Source organism: Eptatretus burgeri, chromosome 7 (genome assembly GCF_056783735.1).
Source record: "Eptatretus burgeri isolate ZD-2024b chromosome 7, Ebu_testis_v1, whole genome shotgun sequence".
In the NCBI taxonomy this organism is placed as follows: Eukaryota; Metazoa; Chordata; class Myxini; order Myxiniformes; family Myxinidae; genus Eptatretus; species Eptatretus burgeri.
In genome coordinates this window covers 45,894,746-45,916,668 of record NC_140967.1, presented here as the reverse complement: position 1 = coordinate 45,916,668, position 21,923 = coordinate 45,894,746, and the positions used below count along the sequence as shown (strand labels likewise).

The window sequence follows — 21,923 nt, the reverse complement described above, 5'->3', positions numbered from 1 at the left end:
ATCATCATCAATGTGTGTGCCGTCCCTCAGATGGACGTTAAGCCGGGCATCCCGTCTGCCGGCATTAGTTGGTGGACATTAAAGATCCCACGGTGTTCTTCGCGAAGAGTAGGAGAGCTATGTATCACCGGCCCAATGGCCAAGTTCCAAATTCCTGCCCTAACCGAACAGGTGGCACTGCATCAGCAGCACAGTCATGCTCCCAGCGATGATGCAAACCAGCAGCCATAGAACGAGTCGTCTAGGGATGAAAAAAAAGTCTCGGGATAGGGATTAATGAAAAGGGAGTGGTCAAAAATATTCGCATGAAAACATATTTCTTGAAATTACAAAAATATATCGTAGGTGTCCTACCATGCATGACCGAAGCTGAAGCAAAAATAGAGGGTGCAGGTGCTGCAGGCGTAGCATGGAGAAGAGGTCCAGTGGGATGTAACAGGGGAGCAGAGAGAGATGGTGTGTCGTGGCCGAGCCATGGAGCAAGCGTGCTGGATTGAGTGGACAAGTGGGTATTTTGAGAAAGGGCATTTCTTATCCCCATCTCTACCTCCTGAGCTTGCTGTCTGCGAAGAGCCACCTATGAGGGGTGTCAATTGATGAGGAAGAGACATAAATTAGGCAGAATTATGATTGAGAAGGAGGAAGCCAAATGTGATTGTACATCGAGGTGATGTGCTTGGAAAGGAATCATGGAAGTGGTCATGCAATAGAAAGAAGGCTTAGGCATTGATATGTTGCAGATATGGGTGGAACTTGTGGAAAGAGTGCATCAATTTGGATATGAATAGTTCAATTATTTAATAATACTGGATAACCTATTCCAATCCAATATTCCAATCTCGTATAAGTCAAACCTGTGCAAATTACTTTTCTTAATATGTGACCTGTAAATAAATGTTTTTGTTCTAACATTTACTCTCATATTGCAAGTCTCTGACATCAGTTCCCAGGATGTGCTGAACATTGGTAGTGATGATTTCTCGAGTCAAGAACAAGAATGGATCCTGCATGGTGATTGATGGTTCAGATGATTTCCTCTATGAAATAATGAGATGTCAGACACAACACCAAGGCCATCTCTCTCGACATATCTCGAGCTTTCGATACAGTCTATCATGACGCTCTGCTCTCCAAACTCTCTGCCTATGGCATCCAAGGCCAACGTCATCCTTGGCTTACTTCCTCTACTCTCATAGCCAACTTGTGGCTCTCAACGGAATCCTTTCATCTCCTCTCCCTGTCAAGGCTGGAGTGCCCCAAGGCAGCGTTCTGGGCCCAGTCCTATTCCTAATCTTCATCAATGATCTCTCCGAATCTCTGGAAAGTCTTTTATCTCTTTGCTGATGACTCCACCCTCTGATGTGACATCCCTCATCCTTCAAACAGACAGACTGCAGCCTCTGCCCTCTCTTCAGACCTTGAAAAAAACATCACAAGCTGGTTAACACACTTGGAATCTTCTTCTTCTTTCGGCTGCTCCCGTTAGGGGTCGCCACAGCGGATCATCCGTATGATCCGCATAGTGATTTGGCACATGTTTTACGCCGGATGCCCTTCCTGACGCAACCCTTGTCGCCTCTTACGACACAGGGATATGGTACACCTATTTTAACCGGGGTATACACCGGCCCAGTACACTGGTACTCATTTCGCCGACCTCGGAATGATGACAGGCTGAGTCAACCCCCTGGTGTATTAATTCGGTGGCTCAACGGGGCTTGAACTCAGGACCTTTTGGATCCCAAGCCACTGCCCGAACCACTGCGCCAACACCAGGCTCGGTTAACACACTTGGAATAGGTCTTTTTATCCCAAGAAATCTCATACTCTCACTATATCTCTCAAAAAGAACCAACTGGAAAACCCTCCCACATCTACTTCCTTAACAATCGTCTTGAAGAAATTCAAACTTTTAAGTCTCACTATTGGCGATTGTTTTTTTGTGGGGGTGGGGAGGGGGGGCAACCATATTTCAAAGTTGGTTTCCAAAGCCAGTTCTCGACTGGCATCCTTTGTCATACAAAGTCCTTCCTTGGCACACCTGAACACTGATACACCCATAAAGTGAATGAACGGATGCTACCTTGATCCTACAAAGTGAACCAATAAGGTGAATGAATATTGCCTTCGTCTGCAGCTGGATGGAGTACTGCTCTCTCTCTTTGGGGCTGGTGCCTTTGCCTCACACCTTGCTCAGCATGACGCCGTAGAAACCAAGGCCTCCAAGATCATAGGAGTCTCCCATAATGAATCTGAGTCTATGTGCCTATCACTCTGCCATCACAGCCAGGTCAGTGACATGGAGAAGTCAGCGAGAAAACAGGGAGAACAGGGTAACTAGTCTCCTTGTCTTCTTCTGCCTCCTTTCTGGTCTTGCACCCTCTCACTCCTTCTGGGAACACAATAGCATATTTTAGTGTTACTGAGTTGGGGACCAGGTATCTGCTCTGTCCCCCCTCCCCTCCCCAAGTATCCGCAAGGTGCATAAGGTCTGCCATCAACCCCCCCTCTGGTGAAACTCCCAAAATCCAGGATCACTGCTCACTTCCACTCATTCGTTCCTCTTTTCTCCCACCTGTGGAATCAACTTCCACATTCTCTTCAATCTCATTCTTCCTCCAGGTTTTCAGGCCAGTGGTTCACAACCATTTCAGAAAATCCCCAATCCAAAACCATGATCTTTTCTACCCCCGTTAACTCTCCCTAAGGCCAACTCTTTCCAAGTTTCCAGTTTTTCCTTCCTGAGAGTTAGTTTGCTTCTGCATCTATCTTATCCACCCTCTGTGTCCTCCCCGAGTCCTCATTTTTCCTCACATCCCTTATCTTCATATTCTCTCTCTATTTTGTCCCTCATCCCTGTTGTTGTGCGTTTCTCCCTTCTCCTGCTCTGCATTTTGTTCATTTTGCCTCGATTCTGTATCTAAAAAATTGCTAGGCACACATTCAGCTTTCCTAATGTGGAGATGTGACTGAAATAACTGTATACATCGCGGTCAGAATACTTTCCTGGGACTTGTTGAATGTAATATTTAAGTAATTGTTCAAATTGTGAGAATAAAGGAAAACATTTACCTGTGCAGCCATAATTCTCTGACGTGCAGCAATAAGGGAACATTTTGCGCATTGACATTCCCTCCACATACAGTAACGCTTGTGACCCTGGGATCGAGAGAATGGGGATGGGTGAAAGGGACAATGGCTGTCGGTTGTTGATCCACTAAATCGATTGCTTACACTGTAGCTGTACTCTGAAGGGAAAGAACTTTGTTCATGTAATGCCCCAAAATTTTGCTTTCGGGAGAGATCTTTAACATTAGGGAGAGGTGAATTTAATGAATTGAACAGGGTAACTTGTTTTACACTCCTGTTTGAAATTTGGCATGATTTACCATGTGGTTTTTCGATTTCACTCTACAATTATTTGTCCCCTAGCGGTTTCACCAGAGAGGACGAGAAGTTTTCTCTCCGTCCGTCCCACCAGTAGTTTTTCAGACTTTTTTTCCCCATATCCTTTAACATACTCAACTGAAACTTGGTACACGGCTTTATTAGCGAACGTAGTGAGCTTCATACTCAATGCGTGCACATAAGAGAATAGGAAACAACAACAACAACAACAACAACACAATACCCTGGCAATTTGGAATCCGTGTCGTCGGCTATGACCCTTTTGCTTCCGGTTTTTTGTCATGGGGAATGATGCGTCCCGGGAGATAAAGGCATCGTCGGAGACATGAAAGACCCAAATATCAGACATGGTGTATATTTCCTCCACTGATTTTAATAAAGATATTTCCAGCATCATCAAAAAATAATTTTCAATCGTGATTTACATTGTTTGATCGCTGATCCCGAATCCAGGCCGAAGTTACCGGAAATTGCAGCATCGAATGTAAGAAGAATTCTACGTTGGCTTCGAGGCTTTGCCTATTCCATATTATGATAAGTTACAGGTCAAGTTCGAGTTTCAGGGTGTTTCGTCCATTTTTCACCCAGTTATGCCCTTTTTAGATTTAGGAATTATCACATATTATATATGGGTCAGAGTTCAGCTGCCCTGACTCCACCCCACTGCTTTACACCCATTGGCTGGACAGTGAGCCTGACTCCACCCCAATAAAATCATGTGCCGCCATTGCATGAAGCAGCACAGGTCGGCAGGCCTCAGGCTTTAGGCCTAGGTGTTAATCCATGGCCCAGTGCAATTGGAATGATCCCAGGAATAGAACCACGATGTATTATATATGTACATAAGCCGTACACATGTTTTTGCTTCATTTATGTACCGTACATCAGGTTATTTTTTTAATATGAAATCGGCAAAGCCTCCACCAAACATGGTGAGTTTGAAGGTTTCTTCTTCGTCATTGAGCCAGTAGGGGACATGTATTGCAAAGCACTTCTCACTCGTGTATTATTAGCTCACCTGGACTTTAATCAGGTGAGCCTATGCGATCAATAGGTGAGCGAGTCAGTAAAGTCAGTCAGTGAGTCCATAAACACCAGTCATTGTCGTTAAACCAAACACACCATTTTGATGAAACTTGGCCACAAGCTTCATAATCTGATGCCGGACGAAGATGTATTGACCGCATCAAAATCTGCGCTCATTAAGGGAGTTTACGGGAGAGTTTTAGACCCACCCTAAGTATGTATTTGCTCTCTTCTCCAAAACCACACACATGATTTCGATGAAACTTGACCACAACCTTCATCACCTGTGGTGTACCAAAGTTTATCGACCGCATCAAAATCTGTGCTCATTAAGGGGGTCCACGGGAGGGTTTTTGACCCCCAAAATAGGTATTTACTCTCTTCTCTGAACTACGCACACAATTTCAATGAAACTTCACAACAACCTTCATCACCCATGATGTAACTTAGCTTGCTTACGACAACAAAAAAATTCAGGGTCTAAGGAGTTCTGGGTGGTGCTTTGAATGATTTGCTCCTGATCCAGGTGAGCTTCAGGACAGGCAGTCCACTTACGCCACCGAAGGTGGACGGAGGTTATATTTTCACCGTTGTCAATCTGTTTGTCTGTGAATGGGATGTCTCAAAAGATGTGCACAGATTCGGATGAAACTCGGTGGACAGATTGGATGTGTGACAAGGAAGAATTGATTCTATTTTGGTGAAAATCTGGATTTGGCTACTGGAACTTTTTCAGTGATTCTTCACCATTGAGAGATGGGGCCAAAACTATATATAGCAGGATATATCAAAAAGTTATGGATGGATTTGGACGAAACTATGTGGATGAGTTGCTCAGGTGACAATAACAAGTCAATTCAATTTTGATCCAGATCCATCCTATCAGTAGATACAAAACGTAAACTCTTCAGCCTGGCGGAGGAATGTGCTCGCGCGAGTGCCGTTCTGGTTGAAAACATGTTTGAAAGCGATGTTATAACCTTTGCACAAAGATGGCAGAATTTTAATCCATCAAATCAACCTCCCCCCTTCCACACCCACCATTTCCATCGTGTACAGCCTTTTTGGCTGCTGGTTGCATCATCGGTTAGAGACACAGCTATGCTGCTGATGCAACACCTCTATTACCAGTACACACTGGTGCTCATGTCACCAACCTCAAAAGGATGACAGACTGAGTCAACCTCCTGGTGTTAATTCAGCAGCCAACAGAACTCGAGCTCCGGACCCTCGGATCCCAAGCCACCACCCTAACCACGAAGCCAACGCCAGGCTGACACCCACCATAATACTCTTTTTTATGATGCCACGTAATACTAATCTTACTCCCATCCTTTCTCTTACTCCATCTCCACCTAAACTTGTTTCCCTTCCTTGGCGGAGGAATTCGCTCCATCGAGTGATGTTCTAGTTTCGTTTGAAGCCTGTGGCTGCTGGTTACATCATTGCTGGGGGCGTGGCTATACCCCTGATGCAGTGCCCCCTGTTTTCCAGTAAGCTGGTGCTCATTTCACCGACCTTGGAATGATAACAAGCTGAGTCAACCCACCTTGTGTCAACCCATTTAAAGGCACAACAGGGCACAAAGATCCAGATATCTTAAAGCAGCCACCTTAACCGTTAGGCACCAGACTTCATTTTATAATAAGTTTTCATTTCATAATAACTTTATAACTGAACGGCACTTGGTAGAGCACATACTGTACCTCTGTCACCCTGAACACTCTTTGTTTTATATCTCACTGATAGGATGGATCAGAATCTGGACCTGAATCAAAATCGAATCGGCTTGTTCTTGTCACTTAACTAACTCATCCACCAAGTTTTGTTATAACTCGTCCATAACTTTTTGAGATATCGTGCTATGTATCGTTTTTGGCCCTATCTTTCAATGGTGAAGAATGAATTTTAAAATTCGAGTGTCTGGATCCAGATCTTCACCAAAATCGAATCAATTCTTCCCTTGTCACACGCCCAACATGTCCTCCAAGTTTCGTCTGAATCCGTGGAACCGAAGAGTCAAATCCAGCCTAGACAGATTTAGAGGTGAGCATGCATACCTCCAGGTCATCTTGTCAGTCTTAAAAAGGATAGAGCACGACAAATAACCATATGTTGGGAACCATTGCACAGGCTTGATGGGCATAATGGCCTCCTCCATCATGAGCATAACACATAATGTGTTGAAGTTCCTTGTAAGGGATCTCATAATTCCCACAAAATTGGCAATTTTGGTATGGTTTGTAATCCCACCAGAGCAGTACTACATTATAAATACACATTTACACAGTTAATTTCCACCACCTTTTCCCGCCTTTGGAACAAACTCCCGCACTCTCTTCAATCCCACTCTTCCCTCCAAGTCTTCAAAACAGCCGTTCACCACCACCTCTTATCCTCCCCCATCCAAAACCATGATCTTTTCTACCCCCGTTAATCCACCCCAAACCCACCTCTTTCAAATTCCCTGCTTTCCTTCCTGAAAGTCCCTGTAGTGTCCATCTTGTTTACTCCCTGTACCCCTACCCATCCCTCTCCCATCCACAGATCTCCTCATGCCTCTGTTCCCCCATTGTTTTTTCCTTCCCTCTCCCACCCCTCTTGTCTCCTGCTTCCCTTGTAGTACGTTCTGTGTGTTAGCTCTTATATGAGCCTGGACAGTGTATCCCAAAAAAACAACAACAAAAAAACAGCTTCCGGCTGGGCATCCTTCATTGTGCAAGGTCTTTCCTTGGCCAATCTGAACTTTAGACAACCTACAATACCTTAATTCACAGCTTGATGGAGTACTGCTCTCAACCTTGTCTCACACCTTGCATTCTATAGAGAGTGATCAATGAAGCCTCCATCTCCTAAACTGTGACTCACCATCATCTCATTACAGCATATTAGGGAGATGTATATAAGACTGCTTCAGCACCACTAAACTTCCAGATTTTTTAAACTATCTTTAAAACCATTCTTTTATTACAATTTAACTATAGTATACACCTGAACACTGCGTAGGATATCGTGCTCGATGAACTCTCTCATTTCTTTAAGTAATGATTTGTTTGTTCTTCTTGGAGTTCATGGAATTTTTAACATTTGTCTCCAACATCAGGTTTCAAAACTGTTAATCTTATTCTTCCTGTCTTTCCTTTTCACTGTCCAAGACTTACATCCATACATTGCCACTGGAAGTACCGGAGCATTCGCCAACCTCATGTTGGTTCGCGTTGTCACAATCTTTGTCAATCCTGTCATGGCTGTTCAACCGATGATTGCCATCTATGAATTCCCCCTCTACATGTTGCACTCACTTCAACCGAGAACCAAGGAAGATGAAACTTTCCACGATTTCCATGTGATCGTCTCCCAATCTGAATACGTCGATCGTTGCAGTTGACAAGATTTTAGTCTTTTTTTTTTTAAAGGTTTAAATAAAGACCAGCCTTTTTCACTTTCCTTCTTCACTGTTTGTAGCAGTTTCATCAAGTCCTCTTTACTTCCTACTAACAGAGTGGTATCATCAACATACCGTGGTGCTGTTTATACATCTTCCTCCAATCATGACTCCAGCCTCTATGTCATCCAAGTTAGATTTCCTCATGATGTACTCACTGAACAGATTGAACAAGTAAGGGGAGTTAGTGAAACCCTGCATCCCCCCTTTTCCAACTCCAAATCTCTCTCTCTCTCTCTCTCTCTCTCTCTCTCTCTCTCTCTCTCTCTCTCTCTCTCTCTCTCTCTCTCTCTCTCTCTCTCTCTCTCTCTCTCTCTCTCTCTCTCTCTCTCTCTCTCTCTCTCTCTCTCCTCTCTCCCTACTGCAGGTTATTGTTTTAGTGCACAGACTTCTTATGAGACATGTCAGTGCCCAGACATCCCCATTTCTCTCACCATAATCCACACAATTGATGATCAACATGATCAAAAACTTTGCCATAATCTATAAAACAGAGAAACACCTTCCTTTGAGAGTCCCAGGTTCCTTTTTCCATGATCCACCTCATATTTGTGATTTGATCTCCAGTACCTCTTCCTCTTATGAATGCTTACTCAACATTTCTCGCTTCATGAAATCTATTGTGTTGAATGATCTTTCGTAATACCTTGCTAGCATGTGAAATCAAGGCAACAGTTCGGTTATCTAAACATTCTTTCCATCCCCTTTCTTTGGCAATGGTATGTACTATGATAACTGACTGCTTCCACCTTTTGTGCCACACAATCCTGATCTAGATCAGGTCAGGTCAGGTCAGGTATGGGAGCATGTGCCAGAACAGCACGTCGCTGCGTCCACTTTCCACCGGTACTCCAGGGGCCTCCGTCTGGCCATCCCCCAGGCAGATGCCAAGCCCATCCCCATCTCCTTGAGATGATGGTTAACCTGTTGCAACCATGAGGCACGTGGTCGACCCACTGGCCTCTTCCACTCATGAGACTCCCTCGCTGAGAGAATCTGGTGAGCAGGATCAGAGTCAGGAAAACGAGCCACATGTCCATACAGCCGCAACTGACGCTCACGGACTATGCAGGTAACAAATCTCATCCGAGTCTCTCTCAGCAACCGCGCGTTGGACACAAAATCCGACCAGCGATAGCCAAGGATTCTCCGAAGAGACCTGGTACCAAAGGAATTAAGTCTCCGTCTCAGATCCTTGGTCAGAGTCCAAGTCTCGCACCCATAGAGCAAGACTGGAAGTACCAAGGACCTGAAGACTCGGACTTTCGTCCTCCCGCACAGGTACCAGCAGCGCCACACCCCATGATCCAGTGAATCCATGACTCCCCAGGCCCGACCCAGACGTCTATTGACCTCTGACTCGCAGCCAGCAGAGACATGAATATCACTGCCAAGGTAAGTGAATCTCTCCACGACCTCAACATCCTCACCACAAACAGACACAGACAGGACAGCAGCATCCAAGATGTCACCGAAAGCCTGGATCTTAGTTTTGACCCAAGAAACCCGTAATCCCAACGGCTCCGACTCCTCATTCAGCACCTCGAGGGCCCGCAAGAGGATGTCTAAAGTCTCCGCAAAGATGACTGCATCATCTGCAAAGTCAAGGTCCGAGATCTTGACATTCCCTAATGACGCACCGCAACTTGATCTCTCCGACATCCTCCCTAGAATCCAGTCCATACAAGTGCTGAAAAGTGTGGGGGCAAGTACACATCCCTGACGAACTCCAGTAACAACTGGAAATAAGTCAGAGGTGGTACCACCACACTTCACAGCACTCTCAGTACCAGAGTAGAGTTCAGACATCAGATCGATCAGTTTTGGTGGCACCCCACGAAGACCAAGAATCCTCCAGAGGACATCCCGATTCACTGAATCGAACGCTTTACAGAGATCAACATAGGCTGCAAGCAGCCCCTGCCGAAACTCTCGTCTGCGTTCGGTGAGGATCCGAAGAGCAAGGATACGGTCAATCATTGACCTCTTTGGTGTAAAGCCTGACTGCTCTGGATGCTGGTGCTCAAGCAGATGGTGCCGAACCCTATCGAGAATTATCCGAGCAAAGACCTTGCCCGGCACTGAGAGCAGCGTCACCCCTCGGTAGTTGTTGCAGTCTTGGCGATCACCCTTCCCTTTCCAGAGAGGGACAACAAGGCCCCTCTTCCAGTCAGTTGGGATGATGCCTGTGTTCCAGGCAGAGCACAAAACTGCATGCAACGACACGAGTGCAGCATTTCCACCAGCCTTGAGAAGTTCGGCATGGATGCCACAGATCCCTGGAGCTTTGCCCCGTTTCAACTGGTTCACCGCAGCCCGTGTTTCCACAAGCGTAGGTGGACCACAGTTGATTCGAGGGTCAGCAACAGGGATTGTAACACCCTTGACGTCCAACTCGACAGTTGGGGGATCAGCCTGGTACAACCGCTCAAAGTAACCGGCCCAGCGGGCCTTCACTTCAGACTCCTCTGTCAAGAGCCTACCACTCTCTGCTCGAACTGTAGTGCTCCGAGGGATGGGCTTGGATGAACGTAATGCGCGAATTCCCCTGTAAGCGGGACGAGAATCACCTGTCCACAGGTGATGCTCTACCCCTTCACAGATTCCTCGCACATAGGCCTCCTTGTCCACCCTCAGTGCACGTACAGTTTTACGCCTCAGCTCCCTGAACAGCTCAGCTCTGCCATTCAGCCTGGCCCTGCGACTCTGGTCAATGGTATCCAGTGTCCCTTGAGAGACAAAATTCTTCTTTGCCCTGCGGTGAGCTCCAAGGCATCCACCGGCAACATCAAGGACGGTGGTCTTGAAGGCGCTCCACAACTCTTCAGGACCCCCCAAGGCACCCAGACCCCCCAAGTGTCCACTCAGCCTGTTCGCAAACTCCTCAGCTACTCTCTCATCCCTGAGCTTGGCAACATCCAGCCTCGGCTGGGATGGTACCATTCTCCAGGATTTAAGGTGCAGCTTTAGAGTTGCTACAACAAGCCTGTGGTCAGTATTGAGGAACTGAGCAGTCCGGTAGACCTTGCAGTTCTGGATCATCCTCCAACGACCGTCAATGAGGACATGGTCAATCTCCTTTGCCACACCGCCAGCGTTGGAATACCAAGTCCAGCGATGAGCTTGTGGGCGCTGAAACCATGAACCAGCCACCCTAAGTCCATGACTTCTTGCAAAGTCAAGGAACTTAGTGCTATTCTGGTTCATAGTTCCTGACCCATGGGGACCAACACACACCTCATAACCGTCCCTATCAGTTCCAGTCGATGCATTGAAATCCCCCAAGACTAGAAGTGTATCTCGTCTGGGGCACTGATCAACCACAGACTCGAGTGTGGCGTAGAATGCATCCTTCACGGTGAGATCACTCGCCTCAGTCGGAGCATAAACAGAGACCAGGGAAATGACACCTAAGGAGTGACGAATCCTTAATCTCATAATACGCTCGTTGACCGGTGTTACCTCAATTATCATTGGGGTCAGCTTATTGGACACAGCTACAGCAACTCCTTGGTATGGTAACCATCAGAGCGATCAGACCAATAGTAGGTGTAACCACCCACCATTATCTCACCGCAATCCGGTCTCCGAACCTCAGAGAGAGCTGCAATCCCGATGTCCAAACGCTTGAGCTCAGATGATAACAGAGACAGGTGATCATCCTCTCTTAGGGATAGGACATTCCAGGCACCCACCCGAAGGGACCGCCTCAGGTTAACCCAAGGAGACCGCCGTCTGGTGGACGACACCTCAGCACCACTCCGACACACTCTCCCGCAATCTGACCCAGGGATGTTACCCCGTGGTTTCCCTCCTATCAAAGATTGGGGGTCCCGAAGGCTTTGCCCCAATCCCATCATCCGGTGAGCTGCCCTGCGAAGGGAAGCTGCACAGGAGGTACTCCCACGGAGTGGGTTTTCAGATTTTTTTGCGTTTTTGCGTTTTGCGGAATGAAGGGTTTTACGGCGGCCGGAGTGCAAATCCTGCCACCAACCTCCTAATAAGAAGTGACCCAACTGCAGGAGGACGTCCGCAGACACAGTTGGGCACTAGATATGGATGGCCATTGGCTCACAAGGAGCTCCTCCGCCCTTTGACAGGTTTTGTTTTTAATCCTGCTGGGTGTCCATATCCAAACACCCTCCTCACCAGAAAACCTGGTGGGGGAGACGGTTTAGTCGCCGACAACCCGACCATGGAACATGTTAGTACAGGTTTACATGGTACCTGTAGCAGGTCACAGATTGAACCTGACCTGACATATATCTGTGTACAGATCTAGATCTGTGTACAGATAGCTGTTAAAACTTTGATTGCTTCCTCCCCAACTACCTTAAAGAAAGAGTTCTATTGTAATTTCATCAGCACCTGGTACTTTTCCATTTGCCAGCTCTATCTGGGCTCTGCGTACCTCACATATCACTGTTGGTTCGTGCTCATATTCCCTTTTTTCGAAAGTTGCCATCATATTGCTATCTCGTTTGTATAGAGTTTCGGTTTAGTCCTTCCATCTTTCTTTCACCTGTGTTCCTCTCCGTGATCTTTCCCTGTTTTACTCCTAAGGACCCTAATCCTGGAACTTTCCTGTGATATGTGATTTTTTTTTTTAAACAAGTCTTGTTTTTCCCACTTTGTTGTCACTTTCTTTCTCTATGCAAACCTCTTTGAAATATTGATTGTTGGCTTTCTTCGCTTGTCGTTGGAAGTCAGCATTTAGCTACTTAATGTCCTCTCTTGATGCACCTTTGGTTTTCATCTCTCTTCTTGTGTCTGCTATATTTACAACCTCTTTTGACAACTATTTAGCCTTTTTCTTTATGCTTGCTTTTTGGCTGTGGGTTTTGGCCTCTTCTTTTACAATGTTTTCAACCTTTTGCCACAATTCGTCTGGCATTCTATCAACCAAGTTCAGCTCTGAAAAAGAGTTTGTTTGTTTTTTTACTTGATTGTATACTGGGAGGGGGGCTACCAGTGCTGCCCGGCTGGGTGAGCCTTGCCCGGCAGTGGTTTTGGGACGTGTTGGACATTGAAAAGCCATGGAGTTATTGGCCTCATGGTGGTCACCTTATGCCTGTAGGCCGGTAGCAGCACTGCCTGATCCCACATCACAAAATACACTTTATAGCAGCCTTTGGTGATGTCAAAACGGACGTCAAATCCAATGTGTAGTAGCTTAAAAGCAAGCCCAGATTCTGAAGTACCGACACCCCAAAAATGGGGCCTCGAGGTGCTATGGTCTGGCCGTGAAAGAGTCACATACAAATGCACGAGCAAACACACAAACACTTGAAAATATTTTAAAGTTTTCAACGTTTGCAATGCACAACATGTGCCGGAACCCCTACGTATTTTTTTCCCCCTGTGCAGCACTGGGTACCCCACCCAAGCTGGGTCATCCGATCAAGATCAGGTTATTTAGACTTTCGTAAACCATCAATAAGCTTGATGTTTGAAGCTTTAGCAAAATTAACCCGAGAGTCAAACAAGGCAATGATGGATCAAATGGCCTTTGTTTGATGTCAGTTTTTTTTACTTCCAGATGGACAAACACATACATGCCTGGTGTTGGCTTAATGGTTAGTGTGGTGGGCTTTGGATCCTAAAGTCCTGAGTTCAAATCCCGCTGAGCTGTTGAATTAATACCAGGTGGGGTTAACTCGGCCTGTTATCCTTCCGTGGTCGGCAAAATGAGTGCCAGCATGCTGGTATACTGTGTCGGAGTGGCGACCTGTCCAGGATTGTACCCAATAGCCAAGGAGACTGCTCAAGCAGCACCAACGCTCTGCACAGCGTGTGGTCCCAAGAAAAAATAATAATAAATAAATAAATAAAAACCACATACAAACAGAAGATTGACTTGCAGGGGTTGGGGGTTGTGCCCATGACCTGACCTTGGTTACCCCCCAACACATATGCAAAATTTGGATTGGATTGGCCCAGGCATACGGGTGGAAATCATAAGTGGGCTTGCCACCCTCGCATGGGTGGGGGGTATTTTTTGTGTCCATAACTTGAACCTGCATACCACAGCACATTTTCAAAATTTAGTGGACATTGGGCAAACCGTTTTTTTTCTTCTATGATTTTCGAGATGTGCACAATACATACAGAGAATTTCCTTGTGGTGGGAGATTTTCTTTGTGCCCCTTACCTGAACCTGGGTACCCCCAGCACGTATGCAAAATTTGGTGGAGATTGGTTCAGTTGACCAACACAAACATACAGACAGAGAATTTCCTTGTGGGGTGGGGGGATGTTGTGTGTGTGTGTGTGTGTGTGTGTGTGTGTGTGTGTGTGTGTGTGTGTGTGTGTGTGTGTGTGTGTGTGTGTGTGTGTGTAGGGGGGTAGCATAAAATCTTACCCAGATTCTGAAGTACCGACTACATGCAAAATTTGGGGCCTCTAGGTGCAACAGTTCGGCCGTGAAAGAATAACGTACAAACACACAAACAAACACACACAAGCACACAGACACTTGAAAATACTTATAAGCTTGTTTGGATATGTTTTCAAGGTCATATCTCTCGGTTCTTACTACAACTCAATCACAACATATCGACTGAGTATTTTGAGTATACCTTGTATATAATGTGTATGTTATCTTCTCTTTTCTATATACTGTACATATATATATATATATATATATATATATATATATATATATATATATATATATATATATATATATATATATATATATATATATATATATACACACAAGTTGCCCGATTGTGTCTAAATGGGGTAAACGTCGTAACCACAGCACGTATAATGCTGGATGATACCTCATTTAATAACTTCTTCATCCGGACAGTGCATGTGGAGGGCTACAAATATTGATGTTCACACAATTTTGGGTTATGTGCATTTTTGTTGAACACATGGGTGGTGTATAGGCTCAGAGTTGTTGGTTCACACACCTACCAGAAGTAAAAAAAAAAAAAATAATATAACCACAAACTATTCAGTCAATTCCGTCCAATGTATAATTACTTTTTTGCCGGTTTACTTCACCAAGTAGTTTTAAACTAGGCCTTAGCAGTTTTTAAAGTTAGTGACTATTATGCTGTCGAAGGCCATTCGTAGCAAACTCCATAAATATTCCACACTCCATTGGGAACAAATCCCTTACAAACGGAACCTGAGACTCCTTACTAATGTTTCCACTATATTTTCATGCACATTTAAGGTGTACAAAAGAATGTGCTAACATGATGACAATACCTTTTGTGAGCAGAAATACAAAGTTTTTAAAATTTACTTATTTAGAATAATGTTGATTCCCTTACTCAATTTATTTAATTCACTCGGGGACTATTGCCTGGAGGATGGGTGTTTGAGACCTTGGGATTTGGGGAGCCGAAGTTGTGAGACCTTGAAAGTGCACAGACATGCTGGAATCGTGCACGTTATCATAAGTTTACGGCGATTGCCTCATGATTTCTCACTGCATCTAATGGTCCCTTTTATTCCTTTATAGTAAGTATTCCCCAACCACAACAGCCTGGTTGAACTGCAAGTACCAGAACCTAGATAAATGCAAGTTGCACGACTGTGTCTGAAAGGGCTAAACGTCGTAACCGCAGCACGTATGATGCTGAATGATAAGTCATTTAAGAGCTCTTATGGGACAGTGCATGTGGAGGTCTACACGTGTAGATATTCACGCAATTTCGAGTGATGTGCATTTTTGTGGCTGGTTTGTGCACACTGGTAGTGTTTAGGCTCAGAGTCACTGGTTCGCACATCTACCGGAAGTAAAAAAAATTCCATCGAACAAACTATTCAGTCAATTTAATCCAACGTATAATTACCTTTTCGTCGATTTACTTCACCGAGAAACCTCAGCGGTCTCAATCATTAGTGATCATTATGCTCTCAACGAAGCCTGGTATTGGCTTAACAGTTAAGTTAACTGGCTTAAGATCTTAGGTTATTGAGTTCAAGCCCCCTATCGTGGCATTGAATCAACATTGGGTGGGTTGATTCAGCCTGTCATCCTTCTGACGTCGCAAAATAAGTACCAGCTTACTGGTAGCAGGCGCACTGCATTAGCGGCACAGCTGCACCCCCAGAGAATGATGCAGCCAAGCAGCCACAGGCTGCACATGAGTAAATAAATAAATAAATAAATAAAGTGCTGTCAAAGGACATTCCCAGCAAACTCCCTGAATATTAACACTCTATTGGGAATGAATTATCTTACAACAGCCCGGTGGAACTGGATCATCTGCCAGTATAGACATATAGAAGAGGTAGACCTTGTATTCATAAAGACTATTGTTATGGAAATAATTTCTTGGGGGTAACATTGTTTCCCACAGTTTAGTTATTTCTGTCGTAAATGTCTTCGAGTAAGTGTGAGGTAATTTAATTGTGATATTGGATATGCATCACTTAATGTATAGACAGATGATGTCCACCCTCCAAAACGTGTGTCCATAAAATGCGCTAAGTTTGAACCTTTATTTAATGTTCTACCCTCTGTAATCTGTCTTTTGTTCTTGTAAGCATCTGGGTGGCCCATCAGCACATAGTTTTGGCGGGAAAAGCCGCCCCCACCATTTCGGCAGCTGGCTTCCAGGCATGGTTACCACCTCCTCACTGACATCACCTCCTTTGCTGACTTCATTAAAACCAACCATCAACTCTTGAGCATCAAGAGAATCAACAGAGATTCTTTTCAGAGCTAACTTCTCTCCCGACACATCTTACCCACGCACCCTACATCCTTGCATCTTCCATCACACATCGTTGACTCGCCCTGGTTTGCAGAGTATCAACAGAGTCCACAACAGTCCTTTTCAGGACTCGCACAACACTCACCAGCATACACCACATGTCTCACCCACACCTCTCACTCACCTGCACCACACCCCCTCGATCGTTACCACGTGAGCTGTTCGGCTCACGTACGGGTGATGCAGGGGTCGACACCACACACCACCTGCTTCTCTCCTCTGCCTATCAATCTTTTTTTTCTCGTTTCCCCGAAATGACCGAGTGTGTGTAGAAGTTGAATGACTAAATAGGCTTATGTGCTACCGGTAAAAACTCTGTGTGACACTGTTTGCCTTGTAAATACGTGCTTTTTACTAATCCTGATCAACTGCTTTCCAAACTGTCCGATCGTCTCTTTCTGTTGGTTAGACAATAGTGTGTAATTAGTAACAGGGAGTTCAGCCCTGCCGTGTGGTTATGGTTAGACATTAGCCAACGTTCCACTTACGGTATGGCTCGGCCATTTATGATCGACAGCAGTGGGGCGTTGGGAAGCACAGGCCTTATCTGGGGTGCTAAGTTTGCCGAGAAGGTAAAGCGGAATTTGGACGCTGGACCCTACAGTTCCTAAATTAAGAAGTCTGTGGTTTCTTAGCAACCTGTCATGCCGTGGAGTTACCTGCAGCTCTTTGGCTTCAGGGTCATCGGCTGGGAACTGGGTCTGAAAAGTCCCCTCGCGACCTCGCGACTCCCGAACCCATAACGGTATTGATTTACTCATAGTCTACATGTATAGAGCTGCTGAGAAGTAAACAGGGCTATCCCACATTCAAAGCCAAATTGAATTGTGCTAAATTAATCTTTCAAGATCAGTACACCTTTCGTGTTAATGATGGGTTTCAAAAAAACATGTGAGGCTGAAAATGATCGATGTGATTGTATGTAAACGGGAAAGTAAACTTTGAACCCCTTTTTTTCTCAGAAGTTCTATCCTATTGGATAACTGAGTGTACTTCTCAGGGACTCAACAAAATGTCGTTGAAAACGGACCAGCTTGTTACCGACTAAACCGAACTCTTCTGGGCTACGTATTGTTTCCATAACAAAAACTATGTCTATATAATGTAGCAGGATTAAAAACAATTAAATGTACCTAACCTTCAGTTCCATGATGTAGCCATGGTTGCGACATCGAGCACACTTTGGAGCACGACCCCTGCGGGCTTGGCCTCCTGCACGCGAACCCTGAGACCCTGATGAGGACTGTGCAGATGATGGGGATGGTTGAGGCCCAGGTACTGGAGAATTTCCTGCTGCAGGCACCGCGGATCCTGACCCAGAACGGGCATGACCTCCTCGCTGGGACATTTTCCATCAAGGTCTATGGCGACGAAACATGAAAAACAGACAAAATAAAGGGAACCTACCCAAGTGACCAAATAGTTGCACAAAAGAAACAAATCATTGATGACACTTTGCGGACTGCACGAAAGCGGTCGAAGTGGATTGTAAGACTGAGAATAAATTATGTGGATGATGAGAAAGTTTCAAACGATCAATTTACCACTAACATAGCGTTGAGATAAATGTTACAACAGTAATGATTGGAAGTTATTGTATAGCTTACCTTTGTGATCCGTATACCCTTATGCGTCCACGCACTATCCGTCTGGCTTTATACCCAGCAGCTCCAAAACCTATTCCACACAGGCCCTTTGTTAGGCTCAAAATGAAGAACTCGAAAGAAGGTGAGAGGGAGGGAACATTGGCTGTGAGAAATTGTGCATGATCTGAGGTTTTCAGATAAATGAAATAACTTCGGAACTTCGAAAAAGCAACACAGGGCCAGAAAGCAGCAAACACTGATTCGCACTTGTCGTGATACCAACAACATGCAAAACGCACGACTGGCATGACCGATACCTTGCTTTGGCAAACATGCTTCTCTATTCACCATACTACTCCCTCCCAGGTGAGGTCGATTTGCTTTACTTCTGATCGTCCCTTCCCAAGAAAATTTGCCTGCCCCATCATCAATATCTGTTGTGATCGAGATACAACTCACAAGAGCTCATTTAAACACCGTCTTCTAAAACCACGCAACCACTAAAGGATGATTACACCTTTGACCAATCAATACAACACCATCATACCCACATCTCTTTTCAGTCTTCTTCGAAGCTCAATAACTGTCACGAGTAAGAGTGAAAAGTGCTGAAATGATGAGTAACAATGTAACTTGTGTCGTGTACAGATAATACATGCTCTGCCTCTCTGACCTTGAGAATAAAATGGCCCTTTCAATCTGTGTGTCCAGTACGGAGTTGGTAGAGCACATGATTGTGAGGGACATTTTACATGTAGATGTCAGCAAACAAGGGTACACGAGATTACTGTTGATTACTGAGGGTTAATTAGTGAGAATTTAATGGGCCAACCAATCAACATCAAGGGTTTCTTCCTGGGTGAAGAGAGAGCTCCTTGGGCTTGGGTGAATCCGTGCCGACGCGATGGACTGAGATGGACGTGAACGAGACATAGTTGGATTTCAAAGTAGAATGTGGTGCTGACATCGTGGTGCTTTCTGGAAAAACATTTTGAAAGTTCAACAATCCTCTGACTATTAAAACAGACCAGCTGGAAGGCCGTTGCACAGTCCAGGGGATCCATTAGAATACAGTGGAAGAGAAGAATTGTACTTACTACGTCAGAATGCATTATTTTACTGCAGGGAATTGTTGACAATTTACTGAGTTGTAGGGCAGTGATAAACATGAATTTGATCATATCTGCCAATGGAATGGGTCTTGCAGAAGAATGTGACCGCAAGGTATTTAGAGACCAAGGTGAACTGAAAAAGGAAGAACTACTCTCCAGGATGGTGCTTTGCCATACCGTGACAACAAAGCCAGGTGGGTACCGATACCATCAGTGCCTTTGGTGGAAACTGAGCTAAAGCTGATGGAGCATTTACAGCTGATCATAAAAGTGACAGAGCCAAATAAGTGACGCTCTAATATGGTGGTGGTTCTGAAACCTGGTAATAGGAATTACATCTGTGTGGACTTGAAAACTATTGACAACGCAGCAGATATGTGTGTGTGTGTGTGTGTGTGTGTGTGTGTGTGTGTGTGTGTGTGTGTGTGTGTGTGTGTGTGTGTGTGTGTGAGAGAGAGAGAGAGAGAGAGAGAGAGAGAGAGAGAGAGAGAGAGAGAGAGAGAGAGAGAGAGAGAGAGAGAGAGAGAGAGATAAGAGATATGTGCTGCCAACAACTGATGATGTAACACACAAGCTTGCAGGCATAGGGTTGTTCTCATCACTCAACACTCAGTCTAAACATAGGTAACTAGCACTGGATGTGGAAAGCATTAAACTACCGATTCATTACTCTGTTTATGTGCTTCAAGTTTCTGAGATTACCCTTTGGGATTTTCAGTGCTTGTGAAATATTTCAGCATTAAACTGGAATGGCACCCAGTGGAGTCCACACCTCGGCCAGGCTGAACAATTTACGTCTTGTATCCCACTGATAGGCCAGATATGAATTCGGACCTGAACCAAAATCGAATCAGCTTGTTCTTGTCACCTAACCAAGTCATCCACTTAGTTTTGTCATAACTCGTCCACAACTTTTTGAGATATCGTGCTACATATCGTTTTATGGCCCCATCTCTCAATGGTGAAGAATCACTTGAAAAATCAAATAATTCTGGTATCTGCATTAGGATTCAGGTCTTCACCAAAATCGAATCAATTCTTCCTTGTCACACACCTAACCTGTCCACCAAGTTTAGTCTGAATCCATCCATGAAAATTTTGAGATATTGTGCTATATATTGTTTTTGGCCCTTTCACTCAATGGTGAAGAATTACGTAAAAAATTCTCGTATTCGGATCCGGATTTTCACAAAAATTTCATCGAATCTTCCTCGTCACACACCCTACCTGTCCACCATAGTTTATCCAAATCCGTCCACCACGTTTTGAGATATACTGCTCACAAACAAACAAACAGGGGTGAAAACAACCTCCGTCCACCTTGGGTGGCAGAGGTAATTACACGGTAGCTTGATGGGTTTCTAGAGGAGAACGGTAGTGGTGTTTCAAGATGATATTGTTGCAGTTCGTGAAAATTGAATTGTGTGCGACTCTTGAATGATAGAAATCTCACCCGTTATAAAAAAAAAGATTGAGGCCTCACAATGAGCAATCGAGTAGGTTTGAAACCTGACACAGCAACTTCAAATTTCTGACACATCTGGTGAGCAAGAAGATGATAAATCCCAACACTAACAAAATCCGACCTGTCAAAGATCTCAGCCCACCAAACAACATGACATAGTTCTGCCAATGCTTGGGATTAATTTTATGGGGAGGTAGGCCAAGAATATAGCTGAAATAGCATCCCTGCTCCACGATTTGTTATCTGAGGATACTGCATGGGGTAAGCCACGGCAACATGCGTTTGAGAATCTCCAACATTTGCTTTCTTCTGCACTTATCCGAGCATTTTACAATGTAAGGAATCCTAGAGTCACAAGTCCAGATACAAGTCAATCCGAGCTGGAAGTTGCATTGACAAAACAAAGATGGTCTGAAATTAATGGTTCTGTGAAGTTAGCACCCTTTACCCGATGCGAACTATGGATTGTACTATTACAAAAAAGGGGGGTGAATTGGGTAGGAAACCTAACCCCAACTTTAATCCTATGCCCCTCTTACGTTATGTTTCTCAGGGCATGACTCAATTCAATGCATTCCCCGATTCATCCCGTTTCTGTATTCACCTCTTATTCATGGTTTCCCGAAAGTAGTCGTATTAAGGTGTTTTTGTAAAAACACAATCCAAAACTCCCCCTTTGTTGGCTCACCTGGAACGGAGTTCCGTGGAGCTTATGGGATGGCGCGTCATCCGTCCGTCCATCCGTCCATCTACAAACATTTGCAACTTATTTTCTGAAACTACACAAACGAGACTACTGAGTATAGTTAAAAAGAGTTCATTGTGTTTGCAGCAATCATCCAATGTGAGCAATTCACAAGCAGTCGTACTTTCCACCAAGAAAATGGGGATGTATAGACAGCGATTCAAACAGCAAAAAGGATCCTTCATCAGCCTGATCGATGCATTGGGTTAATGACCTACGGAGGCACAATGGTAGCCAAGACAGGATACGATGCAACAAATTGATTCCGTCAAGACAGATCAGGCCAGGCCTGCAGAATGTCTGCACAATGATCGTAGAAGCAAAGCAGAGCATGAGACAGAGACGACAATCGGCGACATGGTACAAGGGACCCGCCAACATTGCAACCTGCTGAT

At 44.9% G+C, this 21,923-nt stretch overlaps 1 protein-coding gene across 5 annotated transcripts in view; it reads right to left on the bottom strand.

The window, feature by feature from the left end:
- LOC147023166 (uncharacterized) overlaps window positions 1-21,528 on the bottom strand; it is a 55,628-nt gene extending 34,100 nt beyond the window's left edge. The window contains exons 1-5 of one of the 5 annotated variants that reach the window (XM_085888321.1): window positions 21,472-21,528; window positions 18,228-18,297; window positions 17,759-17,981; window positions 3,073-3,159; window positions 355-577 (exon numbers count right to left, since the gene is read on the bottom strand). In XM_085888321.1, the coding sequence (XP_085744447.1) occupies window positions 355-577; window positions 3,073-3,159; window positions 17,759-17,968 (520 nt within the window). In that variant the 5' untranslated portion in view covers window positions 17,969-17,981; window positions 18,228-18,297; window positions 21,472-21,528. The other 4 variants (XM_085888319.1, XM_085888318.1, XM_085888320.1 and 1 more) reach the window with 4 other exon arrangements.
- Window positions 21,529-21,923: the final 395 nt, after the last annotated feature.